The sequence below is a fragment of the Sturnira hondurensis genome, unplaced genomic scaffold, assembly GCF_014824575.4.
Source record: "Sturnira hondurensis isolate 20B ecotype Veracruz unplaced genomic scaffold, ASM1482457v3 Scaffold0018493, whole genome shotgun sequence".
NCBI classification, from domain to species: Eukaryota; Metazoa; Chordata; class Mammalia; order Chiroptera; family Phyllostomidae; genus Sturnira; species Sturnira hondurensis.
In genome coordinates, this window is record NW_028091124.1 from 50,394 (window position 1) to 67,200 (window position 16,807).

At 59.3% G+C, this 16,807-nt stretch overlaps 1 protein-coding gene across 2 annotated transcripts; it reads right to left on the reverse strand.

The window, feature by feature from the left end:
* Positions 1–830: 830 nt before the first annotated feature.
* On the reverse strand, positions 831–16,536 carry D2HGDH (D-2-hydroxyglutarate dehydrogenase). 2 transcript variants are annotated; one of them, XM_037069215.1, is made up of 10 exons: positions 16,425–16,536; positions 15,227–15,594; positions 11,815–11,872; positions 10,747–10,886; positions 9,820–10,013; positions 9,275–9,443; positions 7,442–7,585; positions 6,190–6,332; positions 4,284–4,449; positions 831–2,069 (listed from the first exon to the last, which is right to left on the reverse strand). In XM_037069215.1, exons 2-10 carry the CDS (start codon positions 15,582–15,584, stop codon positions 1,810–1,812), a joined length of 1,632 nt encoding a protein of 543 aa, XP_036925110.1. In that variant the 5' UTR covers positions 15,585–15,594; positions 16,425–16,536; the 3' UTR covers positions 831–1,809. The 2 variants fall into 2 exon arrangements, with proteins under 2 accessions (XP_036925110.1, XP_036925111.1); XM_037069216.1 differs by lacking the exon at positions 16,425–16,536 and adding an exon at positions 15,992–16,406.
* Positions 16,537–16,807: the final 271 nt, after the last annotated feature.

The following is a 16,807-nucleotide window of genomic DNA, read 5'->3' on the forward strand; positions in this document are numbered from 1 at the left end:
CACCTATGCCAAGGTGTGGCCCATGCCCAGCCTATGACCCTGACCAGGTGGGGGAACAGGGGCTCTCAGGCAGGACGCCCCAAACAGGTGATAGGTAACGAGAGGTGAGGGGACTGTGGAGGCACCTTCCTGAGGCCTGGCCACCAGCCCAGAGGCCAGATCTCTGAATCAGCTTGTCGCCTGGTTTGTCCTGGTTTTTAAAAAAGTGCACATGTGCTTGGCAGGAGAAAGTGCAAGTCCTCCAAAAAGTACAGAAAGTAATACCTCCTTCCTGCCCCGACCTCCAGGCGCCCTCCCCAGACGAGCCCAGCCCCACACACGAGAAGGGGCTGTGTGGAACCAGCTACTGCGAGCCGATGGCCTCTCCCCAGGGCAGGTGGCAGCCCCCTCGTCCCCTGTTCTCTCTGTCCCTCTGTCTGAGGGTCTCAGAGACACGTCACCACCTTCACAAGGCCGGCCCCAACCCAGCCAGCGACTGACACCACATGCAGACAGTGCTCTGAGCGTGTCCTGGGGAGAACCCTGTGTGTGTGCTTGTGCATGTAGTCCACATGTAATGTGCCATGCCTATGTATATGTATGCAGTGTGCCCATGTGCCATGTCCGTGTACACGGTGTGCCTATGCACGTATGCATATTTGTGCACAGGTGGATTCTGTACAGCAACCCCAGGAGTGAAGAGTGGGGCATTTCACATTTTGACACCTGGAGGAGCTGGTCCTCAGGGCAATGGAGGCCCCTCCGAACTTGCTCTCGGAGCCCCAGTCCTGGGGTCGCCTGCTTGGAGCCCTGCCACCCCTCTGGCAGAAAATGCCTCCGAATTCTTACCCTTTTAACACTTCAGGCGTTACTTTAATTCTCCAAAATAAACTTGCTTAGTCACACAGCAGTCACTGAAAGTCATTGTGGACACGAGCTGACCCGCTTCTGAGGACTGTGGAAAAGCTGAGTAAGACAGGGGGGGCTCCAAGTCACATGGGGAGCATAGGACAGGGTCTGGGGGACGGTCACCCCCAGAGGCAGCCAGGCCCAGTCCCTCCCGCAGTCCCTGATGCTCAGGCGCTTAGGGACCATGGCACATGGGCACGTCACTGTAGGCTTTTACAAGATTTTTCTAGCAACAGACCAATTCTGTTTCTATAGGAAGTTTAGGGCTGCCAGAAAGAGAAAATGTGTCCCGCCCCCCGAGATGGTCTCCACAGTGCTGGCGCTGCCCTGGGGCCACAGGTCAACAAGGACTGCCCAAGTAGGATTCACTGAAGCAGCAGGAACACAGGCCACTGTATGCAGTGGGCACACACATGTGCACGTAGGAGCTTTACAGGGACGCAGGGCTGACCTGCGTGGACTCTTCACACAAACTGCCAACTTTGAGAAACAAACACCTGAACTCTGACCACAGTTGGGGAAAGGGTCACTCCAGGGCCCAGCAGCCACCTGTCCCATGTCACCAGAAAGCATCTGGGAAGCCAGGCCCTGTCGGTCACAGCCCCAGGCGGGGCCGGTGCTCTGGACTGTTCACAGGGGTTCACTGCCGCTACCTGAGCTGCGGGACTCGCACTGACTGGGGCTCGGTGCGAGGCAGAAACACCAGGCTCCTCCCAGAGCTGTAGCCCACAGGTGGGACTCAGGGGACCACCAGCAAGGCGGGTGCCACCTGCAAAGGGATGGGAAGCGCCCACCTGGAGGCCCCTCCAACCAGGTGGCTCCATGGGACGGAGGCCAGAGCCCAGGCCAGCCCTGCAGGCCTATCCCAATGGCCAAAGACAGGACTAGACCACGGCCACTCCCGCTGACCCTGATGCCCCATCAGGCCTGGGCAGGCAATGTCTTGTAGGGGTTCAGGATGCCCTTGGGGTCCAGGAGGGTCTTGAACTGCTGCATCAGCTGCAGGGCCTCGGGCGGCTTGCTGTAGCCAAGGGCACTCCGCTTCTTGAAGCCGACACCGTGCTCGGCGCTGACACTGCCCCGCTGGCCTGCCGTCCACTCGTACACATAGGGCTCAAGGTCACCGAGCAATTCAGCACTAAAGGCCTCTGCTGTCACGTTGAGGTGTAGGTTGCCATCCCCTGGAAGGCAGGGACCCAATCAGGCCAGGCAGGACCTCCCAAGAGCCCCCTCCCTTCCCCGAGAGCCCTCCCCGTCCTGTCTGGTTTCAGCCCTTCGAGCCACTGGCCACTGACCCGCAGTGACAGAAGCAGCCTCCTCCGGAGGCTGCAGCCCCCTTCTCGCTCCTTGCTCATTTCTCTCTCTGGTTTACCCTACCCACCCCTCCCTCCACAGGCTCCACCTAGTCCTGGTCCAAGGGCTCCCCACCGAGAGTAACCCTCAGGGCCGCACGGACCGAGAGCCCTGCAGTCTGACCACACTGATGGCTTTCACCAGACTCACTTCTCCAGCAGCACCCAGGACGGCTCCATCCCCCCGGGCCCCACAGACACCATGGGGGCTCCCCCACCGTGATGGAGGTGGACCACACCAGGCCCTCTGGGTCGCTGACAACTGTCAGAACAGCACGGGCCCCGTCCTCGGCTCCAGTGCAATGAACAGCGAGTCAACAATTTCTAAAACAGCTAGAAAACTCCCATATTTGCAAATTAAAAACCATACTCTCGCCCTGGCTGGTGTGGCTCAGTGCCAGCCTGAGAACCAAAGGGTCGCCAGTTCAATTCCTAGTCAGGGCACATGCCTGGGTTATGGTCCAGGTTCCCCAGAAGGGGGCGCTCAAGAGGCAACCACACATTGATGTTTCTCTTTCTCCCTCCCTTCCCCTCTGTCTAAAAAATAAATTAATTAATTAAAACACACACACACACATTCCTGCCTAATGCGTGAGTCAAAAAAGAAATTACAATGGAGATGAGAAAATATCTAGAACCAGAGATAACACGAACACCATCAAAATGGGGGACTTCACACAAACACAGGGCTACCTCTGGCTGTGGAGGGGGGAGCTCTTGGGCACCAGCACCCCCGGAGCTCCTGAGCTGGAGCTGCCTCAGGTAAGGGCACTCCTGGGAGTGGGGTCGAGTCAGGGCTGAGTCAGGCCCGTGGCAGAGGGGCCAGGAGGCAGGGTCCCAGCCACTGGGCTGCCAGCATCACGCACACGGAGGCTCCACCCACCCCACTGAGTCCACAGGAAGCCAAACTCCATTCACGACAACACACGGACCCAGGGCCACCACAACCGAGTGGCAGCTTCTATCCCAGCACTTCCCAGGCCACACTGAATCTCACAGGTGGTAAACAAAGACAACATTTAAAACAAGGTAGGGGTCAGCTAGGCTGGGACTTGGAGAAACATTTAAACATAGAAAAGAAAAGCTGAAAACCACTGAGCCAAGTACTTCACTCCTGAAGTTACAAAGTGACAGAATAAACCTGAAAACGGAGAAGAAACGTAATGGCAGAAAAGAAGGAAACAAAGCGAACACACTAGAGAAAGGACCCACACAGCGCCGCACTGCTGCTCTGGAGAGACTGCTCAGCATCGGGACCACCAAGGCCCCTCCCAAGTGCACCAGCGCGCCAGGAAACGGCCATAGCAGGAACGACGAGATGCCAACATGTGCCACATTCCAGAAGACATGGCCTAATGCTTGGTGAGGAAATCGCAGGACCACTCAGGAGAAGGGGCCGGACTACCCTGCCAACGTCAGAGCGACTGGTCCGCAGTCACCCCAGACACCCACAAACTCCTGCCTCTGGTCCTCACCGCAGGTTCGCCTGACCACTCGAGGAGAGAACTTCCAGAAACAGGCGAAGGGCGGCTGCCCTGCATGGGCACCAACAGAAGCAAGGACCCTCGTGCCGCCACATCGCCCATGAAGACACCTGAAAACATCCCGCACAGACTTAAATGGGATCACAGACACCAGGACAGTGGCCAAGCAGGGCTCACCCCCAGGAATGAGGCCCGTCAGCCTCAGAGGGGCTGAGGGTTACCTGCTCCGTTACAGCACAGGTGCCCAGTCATCTCGATGCCCACTCCGGATTTCACAGAGGAAGAGAACCCTCTGCCCACTGCCATCACAGTGGTGTCCTCGCTGTGGCCCGGGGCAGAGCAGTGCCCCCACGGGGGACACACTCAATCCCCGATCTGCCGTCCACCCCACCCCGGTCTCGGGGGCGATGGCCTGGTGACCTCACACCACTCCTGTTCTGATACCTGCTGTGCGGACTCTGCCCACATTGTCCCCCCGCACTGTTCTAACCGTGCCAACCCCCAGCCTTCTCACTAAACACGAGTCTGTGGTTAGCCGTCTCTGCCTGGCTCTGCTCACCCAGGTGGCCATAGCCCACCACGTGCTTGGCCTGAGGGCTGAGGCGGGTGCGCAGATCAGTCACGAGGTCGTAGAGCCTGTCCACGGGCAGGGAGATGTCATACTTGTACACGTAGCCATCCCGGCTCAGCGCCTCAGTGATCCTCTCCCGCAGGGCCCACAGCGTCTGGGAGGGCAGGACGACACAGGCCAGGTCAACACCTGCCGGCGGCTTTGTGGGTGACCCTGCTGTGTCCTGGCAGACACGGGGCTCCCAACACTCCATACTTGACGCGGCCCCAGACGCGGCCCCAAGACAGCACGGAGGGCCCGCGATGGAGGCGCCAAGGGCCCCGAGGGCCCCGTTCTAGGAGGGAGCAGGCAGTAATGGAAGGCCCTCAGGGCGTATCCTGCAGCACACGAGTGGGAAGGGGCACTGGTGGCCGGGGCAGGGATGGTGGGGAGTGAGGGGCCTGAGGACAGGCCTGGGGCTTCTCAGGGCAGTGCTGCTGGGGCACACCAGCCCTGCTGGGGCTCATCTGTTCTGGTCAACCTGTCACTGTGGACACCTGAAGCCTCTGTGAGGGAGCGAGACAGTGTATTGCGCCACCACCGGGCCCCGTGGTCCTGCCCGGGCCTCATCCCCGCTCCCGCCCCCACGAACCCCACTGCCTCAGGGACCATCGCAGTGACATTTCTACAACGTAAGGATGTTCCTGTTTTTAATGTAAGCGCAGTGCCATGGGCACCCCTTAAATAACAGATTTCCCCAATTCCCTCATCGAGTTTCACTACCCCATCAGTCAGGTGGCAGCCCAACCATCAGCAGGACCATCAGCAGGTCCTCCTGGCCCAGCCCCACACACCCAGAGCCCAGCAAGGCCCCCCAGAGCCACCCACGCTGCTCCTCCCACCGCTGGTCCCATTCTGCCGGCTAAGGCCCCCTGGGGCACCTCCTCCATCCCACCTGAGCTCAGGGCTCCTTGGGGACCTGTCATCCCAACCCCACCCCTGCCCTCCACCCCATCTGGGTGCTCCCCCCACTTCCTCCCATCTGTGAGGGAAGCTGGTCCCTCATCTTCCTGCCCCTGCCCCTCACATCGCCAGACCTCTGGGCACCGTCGTCTTTGAGAACTGGGCTGTGGAGCTAGGACCAGTGCATTCCTGCCCCTGCAGGAGGGTCCCCAGCCAGGCTGCTGTGACCTGCCGCCTGGAGCACAGTGGCGACCCCTCCAGCTCTGCGTGCGAGGGGGTGTGGGAGGGTGGGGGACACTGGTGGGTGAAGCAGTAGCTGAGAAAGCCTAGCCACAGCATTCTCCTAGGGCCCCTGTCAGACACTGTTGTAACTCCTTGTAAATAATATCTCACTAACACAAAGTACCAACAATGGCACAGAAAGGAGTTTAACAATCAAGTAAAGAAACAAAGTCAACAGCCAGCCACTGAGAGGCAGCCAGACCCCCCTGCCCACTCACCACAGGCCAGAGCCGCTCCGGTCCTGCCAGTGTGCCCACAGACCTCCTGCCCCGCCAGCCCTGCTCCACACCGCACGGGCGGGCCATGGGAGAAAGGGGGCGAAGGCCCTGTGATGCTGTCAGCGGTTCCCCTGCCCCAGGACCCCTCCTCCCTCCTTTGGCCTCAGACAGCAAGGCTCTCTTGGTGCCGAGTCATTCTCGGGAACCACCCCACCCCACGACAGGCTCAGCGTCACGCCGGCCCCCACAGCCCACACGGCTCTGCCCGCCTGTTTAAAACGCTGCCCCAGCAGCCTAGACACTGACAGTGTGTTTCCAAAGAGGTTCTTCCATTGAGGCCGGGACAGCAGCTCACGTCCAGCCACAACCATCACCGGCAGCCAGCTGCAAGGCCTCCCGCATGGCCCAGAGAAGAAGAGCTGGGTGGAAACCAAGGGCGTCCGCACACTCACCTTGACTTTCCTCTGGTCGGTGGCCAGGGTCCCATCAGTCACCAGGCCAGAGTCCAGGGCCTGTTCCAGGAAGCTGCTCAGCTTCTCGGCATCGTGCTCCGCTCTGGAGCCTGAGGTCTCGACCAGCACGTAGAATGGACTTTCTGGAGGGGCAGAGAGCAGGGGGCAGAGATGATCCGACCAGGTTGGAGAGCTCTGGGTCAGCGTGGCTGAGACACCCCTGATGGCCACCGTGGTACCAACAAGACCGAGGGAAGCCTGCAGAGCAGGGCTCTCTGCTGAGGCCGAATTCCAGATGACGGAAAGGCAGGTCTGTCACTGAGATGATCCGCACTCGCTGGGAACCCAGGACAGTCCAGGTGACCCCATGGATAGGCCAGGGGTGCCCCAGGCTGCAGGAGGCTACTCTCACCAAACCCCAGGAGACCTGCCGTCCACCCAGGGGCTGCTGTCCACCACTGGACTTTTCATTGTTTCCTATATTACACTGAGTAACGTCTCACTTAAAATTTAGAGCATAAAGATCTTGGCATAATTACAATTGTTCTGGACTGCAGTGTGTCCTTCCCCACCCTCCAGGTTCCCTTGGTGAGGCCCTAACCCATTTCCACTGTGACCATGTGAAGATCGGGCCTTTAAGGAGGTTGGCAGGTGAAGTGAGGTCAGAAGGTGGGGCCCCGGTCCCGACCCTGACCCCGAGTGGCTGGTGCCCTCACACAAGGAGGAAGAGACACAGATAGGACTCTGAGAAGGTGGCCGTCTGCACGCCAGGAAGCGACCTCACTGGAAACCAACCCTGACGGCACCCTTGACACTGGATTTCCAGCCTCCAGAACTGTCCGGAACAAATTCATTTTGTTACAGTCGCCCAGTCTGTGGGGCTCTGCTGGGGCAGCTCAGACAGGCTGCTCCCTCAGGGCAATCTCAGAAGTGAAGTCGCCAAGGCCCCACGCAGGGACTGAGAACAGGGGCTACACCTGTCGCTGGCTCGCTGAGGTCTGACGCTGAGCAGGTCACAGACATCAGGCCTCTCTGGAGAGGCCTCTCCATCAGTCCTGGAGACAGGACGGCCCCACTGGCGAGCTCAGTGGGCTGACTGGGGCTGTGACCGCTCTGTGCTCCACTGTCCTGCGGACACCACAGCTGCAAAGGGGCCATGGCCTCCCCCATGCACAGGACAAAGGCGTGTTGGCCTGAGCCATCCTGGGAGGCAGGTGGCATAGAAGTAGAGGTGGGCGGCTGGGGCCAGTACCTTGCACCGGGCAGGCAAGGCGGAGATGGTGCTGGACCAGCCGCATGCACTCAGCATCCATGAACTCGAATGCCGACAGGATCTCTCCCAGCATCCCCTTGCAAGTGCCGAAAGTCTGCAGAACCTCAGCAAAGCCTGGGCAACCTGCAGAGGATACAGCGCCTCAGGCACATGCCGCCAGGGCCTCGCCCATAGCCACCTGAGCCCCCGTAATGAGCCTGCCCGCCTGACTCCCAGAGGGCAAGCCAGGCAAGCAAGCAGAGCAGCGGAAGCACTGCCGAGGGAAAGGCCATTGGCCAGCCAGTGCCCACTTCACGCGGCTCAAAGATGAAGACGGACAGCTAGCTGAGGGTGCCCACGGTGCGCAGCAGTGGTGGGAAATGGGAGGAGCAACTTGGGGGTGTGCTCAGGGCCAGACACGGCCTCCTTTGGAAACAGCTCAGTGGTACTTCTCTCACTCAAGCAGTGCCCCCGACTCCATTGAACCTTGGTACCTCCGTCAGGACACGCTCACAGAACACAGACAGGTTGCTGAGAGGGCCCAGGACAGGGGGAGCTGACTGTCCAGTGGCCAGAGGCAGAAGGGACCGAGTGGACTGTGGAAGGGGGGAAGATCTAAGCCACCCGGCTACGGGGAGGGGTCAGGGATCAGAGGTCACAGAGAGGACAGGAAGATGTCCTGGAGGGAAGAGGCTGGGACTGCAGAGGCCTGAGGAAGCCCATCACGCACGTCTGAGGAACTCGTGGTCCTGCAGCTGGAGCTTAACAGAGGGCCTTGGCTGCAGGGAGAAGGGAGAACTAAGCAGATTGGTAGCCACACGGCCAGTGAAGGGGGTGGAGAGGATGGAAGCAGGTGAGACACAGGAGGGCAGATGGACACAGCTACCGTCCGGCCACAGAGGGAAAATGGGCAACACTGCAACTGATGAGAAGCCAAGCCAGGGAGACCAGGGCATGCACTGAAAACCACAAAGGACTCAAGGTGAGGAAAAGACCTCCAACGGTCCAAGAAAAGAGACAGACCCTCTGGAACAGCGTGGAGACCGCCCCGAGTGGAGTGTCTCCAGCAGGTGGGAGGGAGCAGGTGCCCAGCTGAGCCTGCACTCCTAGCCATGGTGCCTCCCAGGAATGAGTGTGAATCAGGGCATTTTCGGGCACAGGGAGGGAGAGGACTCATCCCCAGCAGACGCTCCCCACAGGGAGCTCGAGGGTGCTTTCACAAGGAGGTTAGCCCAGCAGAAGTCTGATGAAGGAATGAGGAGGAAGGAAAATGGACCTTTATAATGCTACAGTAACTACGACTCACGAGATTAAGACAAGTACGATCAAGACTGACAACAAGAACACGCAGGTCGGGAGGGGAGAGACACAGCCAGGGGCCCCAGGTGCCAACTGTCCCAGCAGGGAAACACTGATGAGACGGACTGACTGCACTGGGACTCGGGGGCCTGCGGAAGCTTCCAGAAGACCGAGGTGTGAGACAGGCGTCCATCTGATTACCCCACATAATGAAGACACACGTCCTTGGCCTTGCACCAAAGGACACCATTTCTCACAGAACCTTGGGCATGGGCCCCCTAAATAGCAAAGCCAACCAGAGTCGGGGAAGCCGGTTCTATTACAAAATGAGGTGGTTCTGCCAGAGCCTGCAGGCTCAACTCTGGATCTGCCCACACACCAAGACCAAGTCCTGGACCCCTTTGGAAAGAGTGAGAAGCCTGCAGCAACAGGCCGTCCAGTGGGAGCCCCATCTATCCTCTCCCTCAATCCCTGCCCCCCACTCTGGCAGGGCAGCCTAGAGAACCGACTCCCGGGGGCAGGCACTCCACCTACCAAGGAAGGCCACGTTCACGGCCCTGGGCTTGGGTGGACACAAGATGGACACAGCAGTGATGACCCCCAGGGTGCCCTCCGACCCAATGAAGAGCTGCTTCAGGTCGTAGCCTGTGTTGTCCTTCCTCAGGGAGGTGAGGCAATTCAGGATGGTGCCGTCGGCAAGCACCTGGCGAGGGAGAAGAGAAGCAGGGTGCTTGCGCAGCGGCCACAGTTTGGGAAGGCAGCGGCCCTGAGGTGGGGCCTGGAGCCACCCAATCAGGCTGAAGGAAGGACTCTTCCCAGCTGGGAATCCCACCACCTGCACCACCTGGGACTGAGGGCAGTGCTGGCACTACCCCAGTGCCCGTGCGGCTGGGGGCCTTCAAAGGCGGATGCACCCTAACCCCAGGCACAGGGCAGACCCACAGCCCAGCCTATGAGTTCGTGGTTTGCAGGCACCTGGACGGCTGGGTGACGGGGCTGGGAGGCGACCAGAGCAGCTGAGCCCTGAGACTGGGGCGGGAACACAAGGGCCAAGCCGCACTTGGACGCCTCCAGCTCACCACTTCCAGACCCAGCACGGTCCCACGCAGCGAGCCGTATCTCAGCAACCGCAGGCCACCGGCATTGGTTGCCAGGTTCCCCCCAATGTGGCAGCTGCCCTTCGCTCCCAAGTCCAGAGGCACGACGAAGCCCCGCTCCTCCACGTACCGGCTCAGCTCCTCCAGGACACACCCCGCCTGGCACACCAGGGCCCCTGCCGAGAAAGCAGAGCTGCCACGGCGCTCTGTGCGCACCTCCCGCCCTAGAAGCAGCCACCATGGACCTGGCGAAAGCAGCACATGCCCCGTCCCTCCCCAGAAAGTTATCTCTGTGGGTGCCATGAAAAAGAAGAAACACTGGGAAGGCAAAAGTACACACACATGTATGTACCCTGAGGGGGAACACACGTGTGCACACATGCATGCACATGCAAACACCCGTGTGCACACATATGTGCATGCTCATGGGAGAGAGCAGACAAGAGGGTTGCTGCGAGGCAGTCATCCTCAGCTGGTGGCAATTCCACCCTTCCAGGGCACGTGTGACGAGTCTGGAGATATTTTTGGTTGGAGGTGTCAAGTGGTGGAGGCCAGGTTTGCTGATCAACACCCTAGGGTGCCCAGGTGCCCCCGCCACACAGAATGATCCAACACCACAACCTGCCACACCCAAGCAGGAAGCCCCTCACACTCATGTGACCTCACACACCCAGAAGGTGGTTGTGGCCAGGAAATGTCAGCGTCCACAGGAGCCACAGCGACAGCCCATCCCCTTCCTCTCAAGCCCACAATACAAGTCATTAAGTGACCAACTAAATAACACCCCTGTGCGGGCCTGCCCAGAGGGCAGAGCATGAACAGAGCTCACCCCTTCCCCAGGGCCGAGGAGCCCGCCCAGCCCCACCGCTGAGGAGGACGAGGACAGCACTGACAGACAGCCGGGCTCACCAGACACGCCGTGGAAGCTGATGACCTGGTTCATGAGGGCGGTGGACAGGATGACCTCATCGAACACAGGGACGCTGCCCCCCACCAGGCCCGTGTTGCCGCCCTGAGGGTTCACAGCCAGGTTCCTCCCATGACAGTACCTGGGACCAGCACAGGCAGGGTGTCAAGCCCCTCTTCTCCAGGCCCGTGCCACTGGCCCTTGAGAGAGACTCCGGGTCAGCGCCTGGCTACGAGGGCAACAATCAAGCAAACCTACCCTGCAGGGTCCGGCCTCCAGCAACGGCCTCGGAAAGGGGGGCACGTGGAAGCAATGCTGCACAGCCACTTGAGCCTTGGGACTGGCTCAGTGCAGTCCGGCAGACTGTAGGGCACGCATGGGTGGGCACCTTTCATGGGTCAGAACTGGTATGGAAGCCCTGGCTGGTGTGACTTAGTGGACTGAGCACTGGCCTGTGAACCAAAAGGTCGCCAGTTCAAGCCCCAGTAGGGCACAGGCCTGGGCTGCAGGTCAGGTGGCTGGTTGGGGGCGTGCGAGAGGCAACTGATAGGTATACCTCTCCTTCTCTTTCTCCCCCCACCCCTTCTCTCTAAAAATAAATAAAACCTTTTAAAAAAATGGCACAGAAAAATAATTTGTACCAATAAATGAACACAGATTTGACAAATAGAGAAAAAGCCACAACTACAATGTCTTAGATACAATGCGATAACCTTAAAATCACCCCAAAGAAGGAAAGACACCAGTGAGCAAACCAAACGCCATCAGTTGCCATCTTTGGAGTTGAACAGAGTGGCTGTTTTCGCAGTTTTTTCCTTCTGGTTTTCTATGTTTCCCAAAACTAAACACGATGGTTTATTGATATAAAAAAATCAAGAAATACATATTTCAAGAAAAGGTCTCTTTCGTGGGAGTCTGCAGCCACCCCCATGCTGTGCCTGGCCCAGTGCCCAGGGTTCCAAAGTTCAGGGCTCGGCCCCAAACAGGCTGTCGGCTTCCTGGGCTCTGCATCTGCGTGTCTTCATGAGGAAGCTATTCATAAACCACAGGAAGGCCGGCGGGCTTCTTACCTGAGGATGTGGGACACCTCCTCCGTCGTCTGGGGCTTCAGCAGCACCTTGCTACAGCCTGAGACAGGAAAAACACAGTATGTACAGGGAAGGGACCTCCGGGTCCGCACGCAGGGACAAAGAAGGTTCTACTTCCTTGGTGAGGTGACCTGCACAACCAGGGTCACTGTAATCCTCAAGGACAACAGAGGTCAGTCCGTGTACTGCGGGGAGGTGGAAGGGCTGGCTGAAGGCGAGGGAGGGGTGCCGGCCTGGCTTCTCCACTGCAAGTTTCTAAGTATCTTGTGGGCAGACAGACACTTGACACTGTGTAGATGCTCCTCCGAGTTCACCCACAAATTCAGCATCTGTTGACATTCTTGCCTGAAGCAGTCCACAGGATGGACGCCAAATGGTGACTGTCACCAACCCTCCCACACTGATTAACAGACCTTGTGCTGTGAAGACGGGCCTTTCTCCCATCTCCTGTATTTACTTACTTAGCAATTCAATCATACCAGTATGATCAGCTCTTCTTTTAGTCACTGGTTACAATTCTTTTCTGTCACAGTCTGAGCTCCAGACACGGCTGGCGGGAGTCCCCCAAACTAGTCCATGGACATCCCTAGTCACTGCTGGCCTGCCTTCTGCATGTTTGCTTGGCTGAAAAAAACTGGACTGGATGAGTGGAGGCTGCAGAGGCAGGAAGCACATGGAGCACAGGTTCTTCCTACTGACTCTTTCCAGAGCTGTGAGACAGTTATCATCCCCCCCCATTTCAGGCACCCAGCCGATTTGCTGAGGACCCCTGCCCCGCTGCCATGCCTCAACACTGCATCCTCCCCTGGGCAGGGGTCTGGCTTCCCATTCCTCACTGTGTCATCACCACACCTCACCAGACTGCCCCTCTGCCCCTCGCAGACCCCGCCCTCCTCCCACTGCCATCACCAGCCAGAGTGAAAGGGGCTCCACTCCACTCACTGCCCTCAGGCAGGTCCCTCTCAGCTCACAGGAGAAGCCAGGACTCACACAGCCCTTGAGGCCTTGATGGCCTAGCTCCTTTGCTCTCTGACCCCCTCCTTCCTTCACCCACTGCAGCCCCACAAGGATCTCCTGACTCCTCAGACAGGCCAAGTGCAGCCCTGCTCAGAGGCTTTGCACTGGCTGTTCCTGCCCCAGGAACGGCCTTCCAGACAGCTTTCCCAGGCTCAGAGAAAACGGCCTCCTCGGCACTCACGACAACCTGATGTGCGGCCCACCTTGCTCCTGCTGCTCAGCGAGCCTCCTGTCCCTCTCATGTCCAGGGCCTGACCTTCCCCTTGGAGCAGGCACACAGAGAGGTGCTCACTAAGGTCTGTGGGGCTCACTCATGAGCACATGGTCTAGTTTTTAAAGGAGGAGATGTTTAATGACAATATCCATTTCAAATAAAATCTGTTTAAACTATTATGTAAGGTACTGATCAGCTTTTACCAGCTTATATTTTCTGTATTAACTCTGAGATTAAAATTTTAAATGACCAGATTTTTAGACATGCTTTCTCTCCAAAGAGAATCACATACGGGGGCTTTTCTACAGGGCTGCCTGCTGCCAGGCTTCCCAGGAAAAGTGCTGACCAGACAGAGGGGTCCCAGGAGACAGCCAGCTGAGCCCATGCAGGGGAGGCAGGCAGCCCCCTCCCAGGTACTGCTCCCAAGGCTCTGGAAGCCTGAGGAACAGGAGAGCCTGCACCTTGAGCACCAGGCCTGCTGGGGTCCTACCTCCTGGTGAGACCCATCCCCATTCTGCAGTCCATCTCCTGGGGACACCAGGCCACAGCAACAAGCCAAGACAGGTACCCAGCTTGGCTGAGCCCAGAATGGGCATCGCCTGCCCCTGCCTCCAGAGCACCACACATGAGCCCACAGGTACTGTGCTGCTTGGCTGTTCTCACCAGGGCAGTGCTGCCTGATGGAGCCCTTGCTCAGCAGGCAGAGTGCGGCTCTCAAGCACTCTGGCCCTGCAGAATGGCCTAAGGACCTCCAAAGCCACCAGCCTCCCCGAAAGGAAGAGCTGTCTCCACTCCTGAGCCTGCACCCAGTCCCACTTGCCAGGACCCTTCACTCTGGTCTGAAATCCTGCCAACTGCACCCATGGCTGAGCACACCGCGTCCAAGAGCGCTGGGTCCAGGCCCAGCCTGAGGACCTGCCTGCCCTGCTTTACAGGCTTCAGTACATCATTGTGTGGTGAACTGCTTGTTTCCCAGCTCTCCTTATCATCACAGCAAGAGGGTAAGGTTGGTTTCTGTAAGTGTGTGAGTGGACAGGTTACATGATCTCTGAAATCATTTCAGGAGAGGACACAGGGGTCTGGCTTCACAATCTCTGTAATTAGAAGGGCTTGCTGGGCCTAGGAGGCTGACATCCCCCTCCACTCCCACCCAAAGCTGGTGCATGGACTTGAGGTGGGGACAGGGAGACAGGTGTGATGAGAGAAGAAAATAGGGGGCAGCCAGACCAGCAACCCTGCATCTGGACCTAGGAAGAACACACACATCCCACCCTCAGAGCCTGTGAAGGCGACCTGACCTGGGTAAAGGGTCTTTACAGCAGATAGAAGTTAAGGGTCCTGAGATGGGGCTCTCCTGGGTGAGGGTGACTGCCAGTCCAATGACAAGTGTCCTTATAAGAGAAAGGAAGGAGAAATTGAGGCAGAGACACACAGGAATTGTGGCCAAAAGAGATGGTTCAAATGGACATGACCTCCCAGGTGATCTGATCACAAATTCCTAACTGGGCAGGCCACAGCAGGCAGTCCCTCCCTAGGCAGAGAACTTTTCCGGAAAGGTCTGTCTTTGCCTTAAGCAGCCCTGTCTCTTGTTCTTGTGCAAGTACAATAACACACCTTAGAAATGAAGTGTGAACCACCCTCAGGTGAACGCACAATCTCCTTAACTCTCCTGTAATCCAATCCCACCCTCACGTACTCTTCCTGTGGTACCTAACTCCTTAACTTCGGATGCATAAAAGCTGCAAACTGTTATTTTCTGGAGCATTTGAAATCTTGCTCCCCAGTATATGTCCTCAGTTTGGCTCACATATATTCATAAATAACCTCTACAACTTTGGGCGTTTCTTACATCCTCTGTGATGGCAGAGACTAGGATGAGGAAGTAGGCAGCCAAGGGCAGGAGAGGCAGGAGGATGCCCTGGAGCCTCCAAAGGGAGTGCAGCCCCGCAGACACGGGATCTCACACCCGCGACCTCCGCAACTGAGGCAGGAGCTACAAGCACGTGAGGCGTGAACACACAGGCCCCTGGGAGCAGCCAGGGGGCTGTCTCATCCTGGAAGTCGAAGGCATCTTGCACCACCTATAAACTTCAACAAAGTGTTCTCAGAGCACTCTCAAGTCATCCATGGTGAACGAGACAGGTGCGCGGGACCCTCGCTCACCTCGCATGGCTCTCAGCCAGTCCACGTTGGAGGCCTCCAGCTCCTCCGGGTCTGTGACGACCCTCCCGGGGACAATGCGCTCAAAGGAGGCCAGGTCTTCCTCAGACACCACGGAGAAGGGCAGCCGCCGCACCGGGTAGCGCTCACAGGTCAGCACCACCTCGGGGCCCCGGGAGGATGGGGAGGAGCCGCCTCTGCGAACCGGGGCACCGGTGCCCACGAGCCCCCGAGGGCTGATGCCCAGGGGGACCCTGGACACCCTGTTCCCGGTGCTTGGCTGCCCGTAGGCCCCCGGAGTTCGGGCCGCTCGCCACCAGAAGAGCCTTGAAGGCCACCCGGGCGCCAGACGGGGCACCATAGCTCTTGCCCTGAAAAGCAAGCGAGCAGCCCTGTAACCCTGGACTAGCCGGAGCCGCGAAAGGGTCTGCCCCGGGAAGGCGCAGGGAGGGAGGTGCAAAGGGCGGGCAGGCCTGGGGGCATGGGGCGGGAGGCCCGGGCCCGGGACGAGGGTCCCCCTGCAGGAAGAGCTTCAGTCCTCTTTCTTCGGAACAGCACCAGGCTTCGAGGCGTTCAAAGAAAGGGGCGACTGCCACTCAGCGGCACACTTAAAAACGGCTAGTGGTCAACTTTGTTTTATGTATATGATACCGCAAGTTTAAACAGTGCAGAATCAAAACAAGTGGATGAGGGAGTTCCCCTGTCTGCCCACGTGGGTTCGCACTTAGACCCCGCACCAGCGAGAGGGGACGGGGGTCAGGCGGCTACCTCGTCTCCTCTGCCGCTCGGACGACCGGAGCGGCATCTGGGAGGGGCTCTCGCCGCTGTGCGACCTCAGAAACCCGCGGGCCTCTCTCAGACGCCACAGCGCCCCCAGCAGCGCCCTCCGCCGCGCCCACCGCCCAGCGGACTAGCAACCCCGCCCCGGCCCTTCACGTCAGGTCGGACGCAGGAGGCGGCCGGGCCAGGCCGCGCGGCCGGGCTCGCTCGGAGGGCGCAGAGCGCGTTCACGCTCGTCCCGGACGGAACCGCCGGGCGCGCGCGCCCCTAGTGGTCACGTGGCAGGCGCCGCTCGACAGCGTCGACCCCACAGACGGCGCCTGCGCTCCCTGCCCTGTGCCTCCGCGACCACTGCCGCCGCTCTGCCCCGCAGTCCGCGGCCCCTCCGCTCAAACCCCGGCGGGCGCGCGCGCGCACTCACTCCCACGTCCCCGTCCTGGCCGAACCGGCCGTCTCTGTCAGCGAGCAACGGAAGCTCCAGTGGCGAGGGCGGGCAGGACTGAGCCTGCGCAAAGCAGCCCTCGCTGCCACGCCCTCCCCTAGGGCCCGCCCAGGTCCTCAAGCCCTTCCCCTCTGCCCGTCCCCAGCCCCAGGCCCCGCCTCCAACCGCGAGGACTGACCCCTGACCCCGGGCGCGCCGCAGAAGCCACAGTCATCCGCTGCGGGGACGGCCGTCCTCGGCCGGCGTCCCGCACCTCCCAATTGGGGCCTCGATATACTCTACCCCTCCCAAGGCCCCACCGCGGTCCGCCCCGACGGGCCTCACAGGGTAACTGCCCACTCCCTCCTCTTACTGCAGGCCTC